The 16,602-nt window shown below is 50.7% G+C and overlaps 2 protein-coding genes across 2 annotated transcripts in view; one reads left to right on the top strand and one right to left on the bottom strand.

The window, feature by feature from the left end:
• Window positions 1-177: 177 nt before the first annotated feature.
• Window positions 178-8,702, top strand: JKAMP (JNK1/MAPK8 associated membrane protein). Its single transcript, XM_064152958.1, has 7 exons — window positions 178-258; window positions 448-539; window positions 3,013-3,167; window positions 4,776-4,982; window positions 6,872-7,053; window positions 7,802-7,878; window positions 8,144-8,702. Exons 1-7 carry the CDS (start codon window positions 246-248, stop codon window positions 8,360-8,362), a joined length of 945 nt encoding a protein of 314 aa, XP_064009028.1. The 5' UTR covers window positions 178-245; the 3' UTR covers window positions 8,363-8,702.
• Window positions 4,798-16,602, bottom strand: part of LOC135180411 (serine/threonine-protein kinase 10-like) — a 46,408-nt gene continuing 34,603 nt past the window's right edge. Inside the window, exons 13-14 of the mRNA XM_064152834.1 lie at window positions 15,871-16,049; window positions 4,798-4,880 (exon numbers count right to left, since the gene is read on the bottom strand). Coding sequence (XP_064008904.1) covers window positions 15,873-16,049 — 177 coding nt within the window. The 3' untranslated portion in view covers window positions 4,798-4,880; window positions 15,871-15,872. The remainder of the gene's footprint in view (window positions 4,881-15,870; window positions 16,050-16,602) is intronic.

A 16,602-nucleotide genomic window follows, 5' to 3' on the forward strand; every position in this document is an offset into this window, starting at 1 on the left:
AGCAGCCCCGCCCCTGCCCCGGCCAGCCCCGCCCCTGCCCGAGCCGCGCCCCGGAGGCGGAGCAGCCCCGCCCCTGCCCCGGCCAGCCCCGCCCCTGCCCTGCCCCCCCGCGCGCGGACGAGCCCCGCCCCCCGCACGTGCCGCCGCTCAGCGGAGGGTCGCCGTCCGCGGCGGAAGCGGAAGCGGCAGCGGCGTGGCCGGAAGGAGCTCGGCGGCGGCGGAGGGCCGGTTGCTGGGTTACCGGCATGTTCCGCTCCGGTAGGACGGGCCGTGGCGAGCAGGGGTACCGGGCTCGGCGGTCCTGGGATGGGGCTGGCAGTGGGTTGTCAGCGGCTGGAGCGGGATGGGGGTGGCGCTTGGTGCATCTCGGCTGCGGGGGAGCTGTGTTGTGCGGACCGGGCCGGGCGGGATCCCAGCGCCGCCGTAACGTGGGCTCCTTCTCCACAGCTGTGGACATCCAGCCCGCCTGCCTCGGGCTGTACTGCGGCAGGACTGTCCTGTCCGTCAACGGCTCCGTGGAGACCTACGGGGAGTGCGGGGTAAGTGCAGCGCGGACGGGGCTGGGCCTGGGGAGGGGAGATGGCTCCGCTCCCTCACGGACTGGGCCCGGGCTGGAACGCTCCGGAGCCTGATGTGGATGGATCACGCTATAAGCTCGCAGCTCAGATCCGTGGTGCCATGGGCATCAGATGATGAGAGCTCTGAAGGGCTTGGCAGTGCCTCCTTACAGAGAACAGAAACTGCTCAATGTAATACTCCCCGAAGGAGGTGAAGAAGTCTTGATGCTAGACGGTAAATGAGCCTACAGAAGATGGAATAAAGCAAGATAGTGTGGAGAGGAGGCTGGAAAGGAGGGCTCAGAGAATGGTGGTCAATGGAGATAAATCCAGTTGGCAGCTGGTCAGTAGTGGTGTTCTTCATGGATCTGTGTTGGGACCACTTCTTTTTAACGTCTTTATTGAGGACCTTGATTCAGGCATAGAGAGAGTTATCAGTAAGTTTGCATATGACACCAAGTTAGGTGGCAATGTTGATTTGAATGAGGGTTGAGAGGCTCTTCAGAGGGACTTGGATAGGCCAGATCAGTGGGCCCAGCTTTAATGGGATTAGTTTCAACAAGGCCAAATGCTAGGTCCTGCACTCGAGACACAATGACCCCAAGCAATGCTACAGGCTTGGGGAAGTGTGGATGGAGAGCTGCCTGGCAGAAAGGGATCTGGGAGTTGTAGTAGACAGGCAGCTGAATATGAGCCAGCAGTGTGCCCAGATGGCCAGGAAGGCCATTGGCATCCTGGCTTGTATTAAAAATGCTGTGGCCAGCAGCAGTAGGGAGCTGATTGTCCCCTTGGACTCATCTCTGGTGATGCCACACCTCGAGTATTCAGTTTTAGGCACTGCAATACCAGAGAGAATTGGAGGTGCTGGAGCGGGTCTAGAGAAGGGCAACGAAGCTGGGAAGGGGCTTAGGGAATAAATCTTAAGAGGAGCGACTGAGGGAGCTGGGGATGGTTGGATTGAAAAAGAGGAGGCTGAAAGGAGACTTCATTGCTCTCTGCAGCTACCTGAAGGGACATTGTGGAGAGGCTGCTGCTGGTCTCTTCTCACAGGTGGTTAGAGACAGAACAAGAGGCAATGGCCTCAAACTGAGACTGGGGAGGTTTAGATTGGAGATTAGGAAAAACTTTTTCGTGGAGAGAGTGGCCAGGCACTGGAATGAGCTGCCCAGGGAGGTGGTTGAGTCACCAACTCAGGGTGCGTTAAGGGTCGTTTGAATGTGGTGCTTAAGGGTACAGTCTACAGTGACTCTTGTAAGAGTAGGGTTATAGGTTAGAGTTGGTGATCCTGAAGGGCTCTTCCAACCTGGATAAATGTTTCTGTGAGAGTTGTGCTGAAATCACTCTGCCCACTGATTTTTCAGGTTACAAAACAAGAGGAAGATCCAGGGAGGGTAGCATGAAATAGGAGCAAGAAACTCCGAGGGTCAGTGGTTTTGAGCAGCCAGATAAGTGAGCTTAGTGGTGAAGGGGAGATGATGTCACAGCAGGAGGGGAAAAGGGAATCTTGTATGAAGCCTTTGCATTCACTCTGATATGGGTCAAGAACTGGTTGGAGGTCTAGGCCCAAAGAGTGGTGCTGAGTGGTGCCACGCGTGGTTGGCAGCTGTCACTAGTGGCGTGCCCCAAGAATCAGTGCTGGCCCCAGTCCTGTTCAACATCTTTATCAATGATCTGGACCAGGGGATTGAGTCCAGAATCAATAAGTTTGCAGATGACACCAAGCTAGGAACAGGTGTGGATCTGTTGAAGGGTAGGAGAGTCCTGCAGATCGACCTTGCCAGGCTGCATGAGTGAGCAGGGGCCAATGGGATGAGATTGAACAAGGCCAAGTGCAGGGTTGATGATGTTGAGATACTGGAACGTGTCCAGAGAAGGGCGATAAAGCTGGTGAGGGGCCTGTGAGGAGAGGCTGAGGGAGCTGGGGGTGTGCAGCCTGCAGAAGAGGAGGCTTAGGGGTGACCTCACTGCTGCTTACAGCTGAGGCTGTAGCCAGGTGGGGTTGGTCTATTCTGCCAGGCAACCAGCAACAGGACAAGGGGACACAGTCTCAAGCTGTGCCAGGGTAGGTCTAGGCTGGATGTTAGGAGGGAGTTGTCAGAGAGAGTGATTGGCATTGGAATGGGCTGCCCAGGGAGGTGGTGGAATCACTGTGCCTGGAGATGTGAAGCAAAGCCTGGATGAGGCACTTAGTGCCATGGTCTAGTTGACTGGACAGGGCTGGGTGCTAGGTTGGCCTGGATGATCTTGGAGGTCTCTTCCAACCAGTTTGATTCTCTCATTCTCTGATTCCCCTTTGTATTACAAAGCAGGAGCCAGAGAGAGCAAGGCTGAGAAATTGCTGAGGCTGGTATTTCATCTCTTAAAAATCTGCTACATTTCTTGTCCTCCCTACTTCAGGCAATGATTTGTTCTTGATGCTGGGGTGGTTTGTAAATACACTCTCTGCTTTTCACAGGTGTGCCCTAGAGGTCAGAGAACCGATGACAACAAAATCTGCCGGGAGTGTGTGGGATCTCCGGACCGCTATGACTGGCTGTACCTTGGCTTCATGGCCATGCTACCCCTCATTTTACACTGGTTCTTTATTGAGTGGTATTCAGGGAAAAAGAGGTCTGTGTGCCCTTTGTGCAGATAAATTGATTACAAATGGAGATCTCAGATTGATAACCTGAGATGCTGAATTGGACTGTTTGTGGTGTTGGTTGAGCTGATACAGTAGTACGTGAGCTTTGAGCCCTACTGCACACAGAGCCCTGTCTAGAGGAGGCAGGTTGTGCCCCAGCCTCCACCAAATAGGCCTCCTGCTGTCCTCAGCAGAGCTGCTCAGATCTCCTGCAGAAGCCACCACTTTCTTCTGCCAAGCAAGAGCTTGCCCTGGGTGGGGTGAGAGCCTCCAAGCTGTTCAGCACACAGCCAAGGACCAGCACGTGGCTGTGGGAGGTGGTTAGGAGGAAGGTGAGAACCCATCAGGTCGTTTTGTAAGGGGAGAAAGGCACCACTTACCCTTTTTCATTTATTTGTAAACTAAATCAGTGCTAAAATGTAAACTATGCACAAAGGTCTCCAGAAGTACCTGGAAGTCTTAAGAATTTGGTGTGGCTTCATTGCTGGGAAAGGTGAAGAAAGGGTCTGGTGGTCACAGAGGTGTTGGGTAGAAGGTTGGACTTGGTGATCTGAGAGGTCTTTTCCAACCTGAATGATTCTATGATTCTGTGTTATTTGCCAATGGAAGGGTCCTGCAGAATGTTCTCACTAGTCAGTGCCCTCTGGGCATGTTCTGTGTCTTTAATGTGGTGGTACCCAGTCCATCTGGCAATTTGGGCTGGTTTGGGTTTCCCAATAGCAGCACATGGGGTCACACCCTCTCTCCTGGGCCAGACCTTCAACCTGCAGCAGCCCCAGTCACCAGTACTGCCCCCATGCAATGAGAGAATGGATTTAAGGTTTCTCTTTAGGAATGTGCATTCTGGAGTTTGGTCCTGGTAGCCCTATGAGGAGAGGCTGAGGGAGCTGGGGGTGTGCAGCCTGGAGTGGAGGAGGCTCAGGGGTGACCTCATTGCTCTCTACAACTCCCTGAAGAGAGGCTGTAGCCAGGTGGAGTTGGTCTCTTCTGCCAGGCAAGCAGCACCACAACAAGAGAACAGAGTCTGGACTTGTGGCAGGGGAGGTCTAGGCTGGATGTTGTTAGGAAGTTGTTGTCAGAGAGAGTGATTGGCATTGGAATGGGCTGCCCAGGGAGGTGGTGGAGTCACCATCCCTGGAGGTGTTGAAGCCAAGCCTGGCTGAGGCACTTAGTGCCATGGTCTGGTTGATTGGCTGGAGCTGGGTGCTAGGTTGGCCTGGATGATCTTGGAGGTCTCTTCCAACCTGGTTGATTCTTTGATTCTCTGAATGTGTGCCACCTTTAACAAGGACTTGAAGCCTTGAAAAGCTTGCTTATGTTGTATGTAACATTGTTGTACCTTCTGAGATCTGTGATGTCTTATCCTCACTGCAGCTTTCTTACAGCCTGCAACACTGTAGGTGTTGATATCTCTCACCTGCCATGATGCTTACACTGCAGCATGCTTGCATGAAAGAAACTGGAATGGTGCTCTATCACATTTTACACACTGTATCACCCCAGATCATAAATGATAGTTGTTTTAAGCTTCAAGTACTTAACCTTTTATTTAAGCTATAGTAGTAAAATGGTAGTGAATCTCTTTCCTTCCACAGTTCCAGTGCATTTTTGCAGCACATCACGGCCTTGTTCGAGTGCAGCATTGCAGCCATTGTTACCCTGCTTGTCAGTGACCCCGTGGGCTCTCTGCAGATCCGTTCCTGCAAGGTGAAGAAGCTTTCAGACTGGTACACAATGCTTTACAACCCGAGCCCTGACTACATCACCACCGTGCACTGCACTCATGAAGCCGTCTATCCGCTGTGAGTGAAAAGGCTTTTGTGCTCCTCCCTGTCTCTCTGTTTTGTACAGGTGTGTTTCTGTCTGTGCCTCTTCTCAAAGGTGTAAAATGAATTGCTCACATGGAAGTCAGACCCATTGGGTAGCCATTCCCTGAAGTCTTTCATGCATTGAGCTGTTTTTTTGCATGAAACACTTAACAACACCGTATGACTGAGTTGCCAGAGAAGGTGACACAGTTCAAGCTATTTATGCAGTGTAGAACTTCATAGAATCAAAGAATCAGTCAGGGTTGGAAGGGACCACAAGGATCAGCTAGTTCCAAACCCCCTGCCATGCCCAGAGACACCCTACCCTAGAGCAGGCAACCCACAGCCCCATCCAGCCTGGCCTTAAACGCCTCCAGCCATGGGGCCTCAACCACCTCCCTGGGCAGCCCATTCCAGCCTCTCACCACTCATGCTGAACAACTTCATCCTCACCTCCACTCTGAACCTACCTATCTCCAGCTTTGCTCCATTCCCCCTAGATCTGTCACTCCCTGACAGCCTAAAAAGTCCCTCTCCAGCTTTTTTGTAGGCCACCTCCAGATCCTGGAAGGCCCCAAGGAGGTCACCTGGGAGCCTCCTCTTCTCCATACTACACAGCCCCAACTCTTTCAGTCTGTGCTCACAGCAGAGCTGCTGCAGCCCTCTGAGCATCCTCTTGGCCCTGCTCTGGACACACTCCAGCACCTCCACATCCTTCTTGTAATCCAGAGTACTGGATGCAGTACTCCAGATGGGGTCTTCCTCCCCACTTTTTCTTCAGGAGGTTGTAGTGACTTGGGGGTCAGTCTCTCAGGCATAGCGATGGGCTGCCCAGGGAGGTGGTGGAGTTGCCATCTCTGGGGGTGTTCAATAAACATGGAAGTGTTCAAGTGGGAACATAACACTTAGGGACATGGCTTTATGGCCATGCTGGTGTTAGTTTGAAGATTGGACTTGATGGTCTTAAAGGTCTCTTCCAAGCAACACAATTCTATGATTCTGTGATTTTGACTGTTTCTTCTAGTAAAAGTGAGTCCATTGTATCATAGAATCAACCAGGTTGGAAGAGACCTCCAACATCATCCAGTCCAACCTAGCACCCAGCCCTACCCAATCAACCAGACCATGGCACTAAGTGCCTCAGCCAGGCTTTGCTTCAACACCTTCAGGCACAGAGACTCCACCACCTCCCTGGGCAGCCCATTCCAATGCCAATCACTCTCTCTGACAACAACTTCCTCCTAACATCCAGCCTAGATCTCCTCTGCCACAACTCCAGACTGTGTCCCCTTGTTCTGTTGTTGCTTGCCTGGCAGAAGAGCCCAACCCCACCTGGCTACAGCCTCCCTTCAGGTAGCTGCAGACAGCAATGAGCTCTGCCCTGAGCCTCCTCTTCTGCAGGCTGCACACCCCCAGCTCCCTCAGCCTCTCCTCACAGGGCTCTGTTCCAGGCCTCTCACCAGCTTCATCACCCTTCTCTGGACACCTTTCAGTATCTCAACATCTCTCTTGACTTGAGGAGTCTAGAACTGGACAGAGCACTCAAGGTGTGGCCTGAGCAGTGCTGAGTACAGGGGCAGAATAACCTCCCTTGTCCTACTGGCCACACTGTTCCTGAGCCAGGCCAGGATGCTATTGGCTCTGCTGGCCACCTGGGCACACTGCTGGCTCATGTTCAGCTACTATCTACCAGCACCCCCATATCCCTTTCTTCCTGGCTGCTCTCCAGCCACTCTGTCCTCAGCCTTTAGCACTGCTTTATATCATTTGATTGTTAATTGTTCAGACTTGACTGAGTAACCCCAAATTTCCTGGTTCTGAGTTGAGTCTGCAAGAGAAACCTGCACATTTTAAGTGACTTCTCCTTTGTTTTTTTTCCCCAGGTACACCATAGTGTTTATCTATTATGCCTTCTGTCTTGTGTTAATGATGCTACTTCGTCCTCTTCTGGTCAAGAAGGTTGCCTGTGGCTTGGGAAAGTCTGATCGATTTAAAAGCATTTATGCAGCACTGTACTTCTTCCCCATCCTCACTGTGCTCCAGGCTGTTGGAGGAGGCCTGCTCTGTAAGTTCTCTCCTAATTAGTGGCTTATGGGAGGGAGGGCAGGGACATGACAGTCTTTTTACTTTGAAAAAAAGGACAGCATTTAAGATTAACTACCTGAAGGGTCATTGTAGCCAGGTGGGGGGGTGGCCTCTTCTCCCAGGCAACCAGCAATAGAACAAGGGGACACAGTCTCAAGTTGTGCCAGGGTAGGTATAGGCTGGATATTAGGAAAAAGTTCTTCACAGAGAGAGTGATTGGCATTGGAATGGGCTGCCCAGGGGGGTGCTGGAGTCGCTGTGCCTAGAGGTGTTGCAGCAAAGCCTGGCTGAGGCACTTAGTGCCATGGGCTGGTTGATTGGCTGGGGCTGGGTGCTAGGTTGGACTGGATGAGTTTGGAGATCTCTTCCAACCTGGTTGATTCTATGATCATCTGGTTTTGTTTAGTTTCCAGTGCATTTATAATGTGAAGGGGACAGGTGCCACAAAATCCCCACTTAGCCTCACTGCTTTATTAATCCTCTGCCTTTTGTAATTAGTTGCTTAAATGTTCAGTAACTCCACCTAGAAATGGTTTGAAAACCTGAGGTGGAAGTGGTGAGTAGCTGTGCTTGGCTGACCCTCACTGCTGTGCATGTTTGATGTAATGATAAGAGGCAGGCTGTAGTAGCTCAGTTTAGTTCACACCCGTGGTTACACGTGGAAAACTTCTGCTGAATTGTGTGCCATACATTCTTCATCCTGCTAAGATGTTTGGTATTGCCTTTAGATTATGCCTTCCCATACATCATCCTGGTGTTGTCTCTGGTCACACTGGCTGTCTACATGTCTGCTTCTGAAGTGGAGGTACGTAAACATCTTCAGTGTCTCTTGCTTTTCCTCAGCAGTGTTTTCTGCATTTAAGCCCCAACTTTGATGAATTCTCTTGTCTGGAGGAAGCTTCTGCCAGGCTTCCCCCCTGTAGTGCACTGAGAAACTGTGTCATGTGCTGAAAGGGCTGAAGCACATCAGGCTTCATACAGTCCCTGTGTGATAACCTAGAACTTCTCTTAAACATTGGGTACTCTGTGGCAGGCTGGTTGCTAACAGGATCCTGTGTTTGATTTGCCAGTCTTTCAAGGATCTTCTTGTCAGGAAGAAAAGGCTTGTTGTCCTCTTCAGCCACTGGTTACTCCATGCCTATGGAATTGTCTCCATTTCCAAACTGGATAAGCTTGAGCAGGACCTGCCATTGCTTGCTTTGGTACCTGCACCTGCCCTCTTCTACCTCCTGACAGCAAAGTACACCGAGCCATCACGCATACTCTCAGAAGGGGGCAATGGACATTAAAAGGAGCCTGTGCCAACAATGCTGTCCTGATGGTCTGGATTGTGCAGCTTTGGTGTTTGTAATACTTCTGTTTGAGAGAAGTTATTTATGTACAAGACTGGTATGTGAAACACCTCAGAGAGAGACTGTGTACTATTAGCTGCACTTTGTACTCTCCAGAGCTATCTGGTGTAGATCAAAGGCAGCATCTTTCTGTCTGTCACTGTGCACCTGTAGAAGTTTGTGGCATTCTAGTACAGCCATTTGCTTGTGTAGGTTTACTTCCTAATGCAGTATTTTAGGTGGTGTTTGAACCTGATTGTCAATAGACTTCCAATAAAGCAAACAGAGCTTGAATGTACCATTGAGCTTGCTTTTCTCATCACATAAGCTAGCTTCTGTGGAAGGAGACTTCCCTCCTTCCATCAAAAAATAGGGGTGACCTCACTGCTGTCTACAACTACCTGAAGGGAGGCTGTAGCCAGATGGGGGTTCATCTCTTCTCCCAGGCAACCAAGAGAACAAGGGGACACAGTCTGAAGTTGTGCCGGGGAAAGTACAGGCTGGATGTTAGGAGGAAGTTCTTCACAGAGAGAGTGATTGGCATTGGAATGGGCTGCCCAGGGAGGTGGTGGAGTCACTGTCCCTGGAGATGTTCAAGAAAAGTCTGGCTGAGGCACTTAGTGCCATGGTCTAGTTGACTTGCTAGGGCTGGGTGCTAGGTTGGACTAGAAGATCTTGGAGGTCTCTTCCAACCTGGTTCATTCTATGGTTCTTCATGAACCATTAGTCTGACTGCTAGGTAGAAGGAGAGGAAGTGTGTTGCAAAACTCACTCTAACATACAAATTATGGTCTGTGTACTTTGTGTATGGAGACTATTAAGCAGTAGTGTCCTTCTCATTACATCCATTTCCCATACACCTTGCCCACAAGTATACCTTGCCCACGAATTTCCATCTAAAACCAGGTTAGAGAGAGACCTCTTTCTGGAGATTACTAAGCAGTAGTATCCTTCTCACTACATCCATTTTCCTTATACCTTGACTATAAATATCTTAGTTCTTCACAGAGAGAGTGATTTCCCATTGGAATGGGCTGCCCAGGGAGGTGGTGGAGGCACCGTCCCTGGAGGTCTTCAAGAAAAGCCTGGATGAGGCACTCAGTGCCATGGTCTAGTTGATTGGATAGGGCAGGGTGATAGGTTGGACTGGATGATCTTGGAGGTCTCTTCCAACCTGGCTGATTCTATGATTCTTTCCTTATACATTGATTATAAAAGTCCATCTAAAGCCAGGTTAGAGATTTGCTTTTCCTGGTAGTTGTTAGCAAACCACATGCCTGTGAAGCACTTGTTAACTACCTATGGGAAAAGTGTTCTTGGCACCTTTCAGCATTCACTTCAGATTCCTCCTGTGACAGAGGCTTCAGATCTGTTTCATGAGCGGTGCCAACAGCTCACATCCCTTGCTGTGTGGCCACAGCTGTTCCTATACTACTGCAACAGCAATAGTTGGACAGGAGTGGAGTTTATCAGCTGAGAAAAGTACAGCTCTTTATGCAATGTCATTGAAACAACAGTGCTGGAAGAGCTCAAGTGCAAGCCAGCACAGGTTTAATACAAACAACTGGAGACCCCCCCCATCTCCTTAAGGAGATGCTGTTATCTCTACACTCATCAAGATATGTGATCACCATGACAGAAAATGCCAAAACCTCTGAGGCTGGCTGGAAGTGAGCTTCCAGCCTTGCTGAAGACAAATATCCACTGCTGGGTTCTAGTCTCCTCTCTCTGGTGTACTGGAAGACATCCAAAGTGTGTGTCCTGTATGTGTCAGCAGTAACAGCACTGCTGAGGGTCAAGTAGCAGAGCAGTGCTGAAGGTTTTGACACAGTAAGGAGAGAAAATTCTCAGCTTAAACACTTCCTAGTGCAAGAACCATCGGCTGGGGCAGTGTTTGTCTACTTAAGAGTGACCAAAGCCTTTCTAATTCTTTCACCTCTTAGCACTGCCAAGAGCTTCGGCCTGCTGGCAGCTCCCGAGCTTCGACGGGGTGTCATATCAGCCAGGCTGCCTCGAGATGTCGCTCTCCTCTTTCTCCACAGAGCTCTCATTTCAGCACATCCGATGAGCCTTTGCCTGAGAGTTTTTGTTTTGTGCTGAAAATGTGCAATGCCAATTGACTCGCTCACTGCTTTAAAAAGCAAGCAAGTAAGCTAGGGCTTGCACGCAGAAGTAAGGGCTGCTTTCATAGAGTCAGTCAGGGTTGGAAGGGACCACAAGGAGCAGCTAGTTCCAACCCTCCTGCCATGGTCAGGGACACTCTACCCTAGAGTAGGCTGCCCACAGCCTCAGCCAGCCTGGCCTTAAACACCTCCAGCCATGGGGCCACAACCACCTCCCTGGGCAACCCATTCCAGATTCTCACCAAAGAATAGAATCAGGGAATCAATTAGGTTGGAAGAGACCTCCAAGATCACCCAGTCCAACCTAGCACCCAGCCCTGTCCAGTCATCTAGACCATGGCACTAAGTGCCTCAGCCAGGTTTTGCTTCAACACCTCCAGGCACAGAGACTCCACCACCTCCCTGGGCAGCCCATTCCAATGCCAATCACTCTCTCTGACAACAACTTCCTAACAACATCCAGCCTAGACCTACCCCAGCACAACTTGAGACTGTGTCCCCTTGTTCTGTTGTTGCTTGCCTGGCAGAAGAGACCAACCCACCTGGCTACAGCCTACCTTAGGGTTGTTGTAGACCGCAATGAAGTACCCCCCAGCCTTCTCTTCTCCAGACTAAGCTCTCATGCTGAACACCTTACGCTGCATGTCCAGTCTGAATCTCCCCACCTCCAGCTTTGCTCCATTCCCCCCAGTCCTGTCACTCCTTGAGAACCTAAAAAATCCCTCCCCAGCTTTGCTGGAGGCCCCCTTCAGATCCTGGAAGGCCACAAGAAGGCCTAAATTGCTTTGCATCACTTGGGTCTGCCAGTTCTTCTCAGGAGCTGAAACTCATGCAGAGCTTGGAGCCCTGGGGAATACAATGCAAATCAATACTTTAGAGTAGTATCAAGCAGCATTATCCTGCTGAGGTTGTAGGAAAGATGAAATGATTTAATCTGCCTGGCAGCATCTGTGCCAGATGGCTTTCAAATATACCTAGTTGAGACTTAACAGCTGGGGAGGGGAGAGAAGGTGCTCCAGCACTGCCAGCCCAACTGCTTTATGAACAACTGGGATAATTTCAGCTTGTGTTTACCTACTTCAGCTCTGAAATGCAGGCAGTTATCAGTGGCAGGGATTTTCACATCCCACAGTGAGGTTGCTTTGCATGGTGAGCTGCATTAACAGCTTACAGAGGCCATTTTCAGTGTGCTGTGGTGACTGCATAGCTGTTTCTAAACAGGAGCTATATATATGAAAGGAGCTGAGAGAGATTTGGTGCTAGAGCACCAAATTATCCAGGCTTTGAGGGAAGCAAGGTCTCTTGCATAGCTAGACTTTACTTCTAAATTTGAGCTGTATTTCTGAAGTGAGCTGAGAAAATTTAGTGCTTTAGAATCATAGAATCAACCAGGTTGGAAGAGACCTCCAAGATCTTCCAGGCCAACCTAGCACCCAGCCCTGTCCAGTCAACCAGACCATGGCACTAAGTGCCTCAGCCAGGCTTTGCTTCAACACCCTCAGGGATGGTGACTCCACCACCTCCCTGGGCAGCCCATTCCAATGCCAATCACTCTCTCTGACAACAACTTCCTAACAACATCCAGCCTAGACCTCCCCCACCACAACTTGAGACTGTGTCCCCTTGTTCTGTTGGTGGTTGCCTGGCAGAAGAGCCCAACCCCACCTGGCTACAGCCTCCCTTCAGGTAGTTGTAGACAGCAATGAGCTCTGCCCTGAGCCTCCTCTTCTGCAGGCTGCACACTCCCAGCTCCCTCATAGGTTTTGTGTTCCAGGCCCCTCACCAGCCTTTTGCCCTTCTCTGGACACCTTCCAGCACCTCAACATCTCTCTTGAATTGAGGAGCCCAGAACCAGACACAGCACTCAAGGTGTGGCCTGACTAAATCTATCCAGGCTTTGAGGGAAGCATGGTCTCTTGCATAGCTAGACTTTGCTTTTAAACTGGAGCTGCAAAAGATTTGATGCTAAAGCATCAAATGATCCAGTCTTTGAGGGAAGCATGGTCTCTTGCCATCTGGATTTAGTTGGTTTGTTATTGGAGGCATTTGTAGCAGACCTATCCTGGAGATGGGCACAGCCACTCACTCCTTACCCCAGGATGCTTTTTTAAGGGGTTTGGTACAGAAAGTGAAAGAGCAGCATGTAAAGCTGTGGGACATACACTGAGGGTATCATCTGCTTGTGAGGGAACTGTTCACATGTGGCTTTTCCCTATTGCTCAAGGAGATTGTGGATGCTCACTCCCTGGAAGTGTTTAAGAACAGACAGGGTGGAGCTTTGGGCAAACCTGGGCTAGTGGAGGGCATCCCTGCCTACAGCAGGGGGTTGGAATTAGATCCTTGAGGTCCCTTCTAACCCAAAGCATTCTACAGTATGATTATTGATCTTGGCAGTGATGGACACTGGGCAGCAGCACCTCAAACCATACTACCAAACCTGCTCTGGAAAGGTGTCCTTGATTGTACAAGGTCACCCTAGAGCCATCAGAGTGAACTTCAGATCCCCCAAAGAACACATCACTTTACCAGACAGCAAGATGCAAGGCAGTGGATACTTGAGGGGAGTACTTGTTTTGGCAAGTGGACTACTCCAAAACCAAGCTGCTGAAGCTGTGTAGCCCTGAAGCTTGATGTTCTCCTTCTGTCTGGTGAGATTCTGGCACAGGTTGTCCAGGGAAGGCATGGACATCCCCTCCCTGTGGGAGCCAGCACCCAAAAGCCAAGAGATTGAACTTGTTTATCCCTTCCTGGTTTATCACTCTTGCCAAACCAATGAACGTTAGAGGCTTTTTGACCATCATCCCTTCACACCCAGTGAGCCCACTTAGACTCTGCACTGAACTTGCAGGGAAGTCCCCATTTCACTTACAGCAATTTCCCAACGAGCCTTAAACTGCCACATCCACCTGGAAACAAAGCAACCACCCCCCAGAGAGCTGAAGAGCTGCAGCCTGCAGCCACAAGGGAGTGCAGTGAGATTGCTGAGGCCATGTGAAACTCATCAGAGTTTGAAGCAGGAGCACACGTGGCTTCAGGTAGCCATTGGTACAAAGCTCTGGCTGTCAGGCAGCTTAGCAAAGTCAACTCCTGACCCCCAGCACAGTCATCCAGTGCCCTGCCCTGCCTTCACCTCAGACTGAATCAAGCTGCTTTTAACTTAGCCACTAAACAAGACTGAGTTTGAGCCATTCTGACACCAAAGAGTGTCAATGGCACTTGAACTTTAGACTCTTTCCCTTCTTAGGGATCCTCAGACATTCCCTCCATGCTCATTCAGTGCCTCTCAAAACATCTCACAGATTCATCCCTGGCATTTTCAGCTGCACAAGGGAGCAGAAAGAAGCAGCTGAACATAGGTGAGCTCAGCCTAAGGAAGGAGGCCCAGCCAGCACCCATGAGTGATGGGAGAGGGAGCATCATACCTCTAGTCCTGCCTGACTGGGGGGCCACCAGGCCCCCCAGCCTTTGATGCCCTTCACCATTCACCCAGAGTGCACCATGAGTACTCACCAGTGATGAGAGGAGGAGGATCACTCTGCCCAGTTGGGCAAGCTTGGGGCTTCTGCCTTTCCTGGGGCAGGTTATAAAGGGGAGTGGGCAGGGAGGGCAAAGTGGCCACACCTGGGCGGGGGAGGAGACTCCAACAGAGCCCAGGTGCTCTGGGTTTGGGGGGAAAAGGGGCAGATGCTGTGTGGGGTGAGTAAAGGGGCAGGTATGGTGGAAAAGAGGAGGTGGTGCTGAAAGGAGATGGAGAGGAAAAGGAGGGAGATGGGGGGAAAGGAAGGAGATGGAGAGGAAAGGGAGGAGATGAGAGAAAGGAAGGAGATGGGGAAAAGGAAGGAGATGAGGAGGAAAGGAAGGAGATGGAGAGGAAAAGAGAGAGATGAGGGAGAATGGAGATCAAAACCAATAATAAAACTGAGCATTGGGCTGCAGTGCTTGCACTGAACCCAGTCTGCTCATGACCAACCCTTTGTCCTTTCTCCTTGGAGCAGTAACCAGACACCTTCACTGGCTCACTAAGGTCCCCATGGGACAGCAAGGTGCCCTTGTGGCACCTCTAGGACAGCAAATCAGTTCACCAAGATGCCAGGCAGAGGATGCTTGAGAGGAGAGCTCTTTTAATTTGTTTGTTTTCAATTTTTTGGCAAGTGGACTGCTGACTTCAAACCCCAAATGCTGAATTTGTGTAGACCTGAAGCCTGATGCTCTCCTTCTATTTGGTGAGATACTGGCAGAGGTTACCCAGGGAGGTTGTGGATGCCTCCTCCCTGGAGCTGTTCAAAGCCAGGTTGGATGAGGCCTTGAGCAACCTTGGCTAGTGGAAGGTGTCCCTGACCATGGGGGGACATCTAAGGTGCTGAACTAGATCAAACAAGCACAGAGTGTCTGAAATTATACATTCAGAGTTCATATGTGGCAACGATAGAGTAAAAGAATTTGTGCTACTTTGGCTTTTCACAAAGACATGCAAAAGGGGGTTGGAACCAAATGATCCTTGAGGTCCCTTCCAACCCAAATCAACCTCCAAGATCCTTCAGTCCAACCAAGCACCCAGCCCTGTTCAGTCAACTAGACCATGGCACTAAGTGCCTCAGCCAGTGTCTCCTTGAACACCTCCAGGCACAACCACTCCACCACCTCCCTGGGCAGCCCATTCCAATGCCAATCACTCTCTCTGACAACAACTTCCTAACAACATCCAGCCTAGACCTCCCCCAACACAACTTGAGACTGTGTCCCTTTGTTCTATTGCTGCTTGCCTGGCAGAAGAGCCCAACCCCACCTGGCTACAGCCTCCCTGCAGGGAGTTGTAGACAGCAATGAGGTCAGCCCTGAGCCTCCTCCTCTCCAGGCTGCACACCCCCAGCTCCCTCAGCCTCTCCTCACAGGGCTCTGCTCCAGGCCCCTCACCAGCTATGTTGCCCTTCTCTGGATACTTTCCAGTATCTCAACATCTCTCTTGAATTGAGGAGCCCAGAATTGGACACAGCACTCAAGGTGTGGCCTGAGCAGTGCTGAGCACAGGAGCAGAATAACCTCCCTTGTCCTGCTGGCCACACTGCTCCTGAGCCAGCCCAGGATGCCATTGGCTCTCCTGTTCCCCTTGGCACACTGCTGGCTCATGTTCAGCTGCTCTCTACCAGCACCCCCAGGTCCCTCTCTGCCTGGCTGCCCTCCAGCCACTCTGTCCCCAGCCTGTAGCACTGCTTGGGGTTGGTGTGACCAAAGACCTTGGAGGTCTTTTCTAAATAAGAAAAGTCTCTGATTCTATGACCACAAACTGCTAAGGATTATCACACTCTGAGATTTGAAAAAAAAAAAAAAGTCTGGAAAGGAAACCTTTAGTGTGTCTTAGGGGGATTATCCATCCTGGATTTTTTGTCAAGCAGAGAATTTAGTGCTTGAAGCTTGTTTTGTAGCCTGCAGTTGATGTCACCAATCTTTTCCTGTCGTTGTCGCACTTCTGTGGTTAGAGCTGTCACTGCACTCAGTATTTCCTGCTCATCCTCCAGAAATTGCTGCAATGACAGAGACTAGAATTTATTTGCCCTCAGAAGTTGAAAACATACAAACCAAACCCCAAAAGCCCACCAAGAAACCATGCCCAAAACAACAGAGCAGAACACTTCACTCAATGTTAATACTCTTGGCTTGGTGATTTTATTTGCCCATCAGACCTGTGGCTCTGGGGGAAGATTGTCATTAATTACCCAGACCTTGCACAGCCAGGAAAGTTTGTCTTTTTAAAAGTCATACACGACTGTGACATTGGTGCTGCAGAAAGAGACCTGTGGGCACAGGTAGAGAGTAGCTGAACATGAGCCAGCAGTGTGCCCAGGTAGCCAAGAGAGCCAATGGCATCCTGGCCTGCATCAGGAGCAGTGTGGCCAGCAGGACAAGGGAGGTTATTCTGCCCCTGGACTCAGCACTGCTCAGGCCACACCTTGAGTGCTGTGTCCAGTTCTGGGCTCCTCAATTCAAGAGAGATGTTGAGGTGCTGGAAGGTGTCCAGAGAAGGGCAATGAAGCTGGTGAGGGGCATGGAGCAGAGCCCTGTGAGGAGAGGCTGAGG

Source organism: Pogoniulus pusillus, chromosome 1 (assembly GCF_015220805.1).
Source record: "Pogoniulus pusillus isolate bPogPus1 chromosome 1, bPogPus1.pri, whole genome shotgun sequence".
Taxonomy (NCBI): domain Eukaryota; kingdom Metazoa; phylum Chordata; class Aves; order Piciformes; family Lybiidae; genus Pogoniulus; species Pogoniulus pusillus.

What these genes read in the sequence shown, in the direction of transcription:
- JKAMP (XM_064152958.1), top strand. An exon ending in AGACCTACGGGGAGTGCGGG is followed by an intron (nt 540 to 3,012) that starts GTAAGTGCAGCG and finishes TGCTTTTCACAG; the next exon opens with GTGTGCCCTAGAGGTCAGAG. An exon ending in TGTCTGCTTCTGAAGTGGAG is followed by an intron (nt 7,879 to 8,143) that starts GTACGTAAACAT and finishes TTGATTTGCCAG; the next exon opens with TCTTTCAAGGATCTTCTTGT.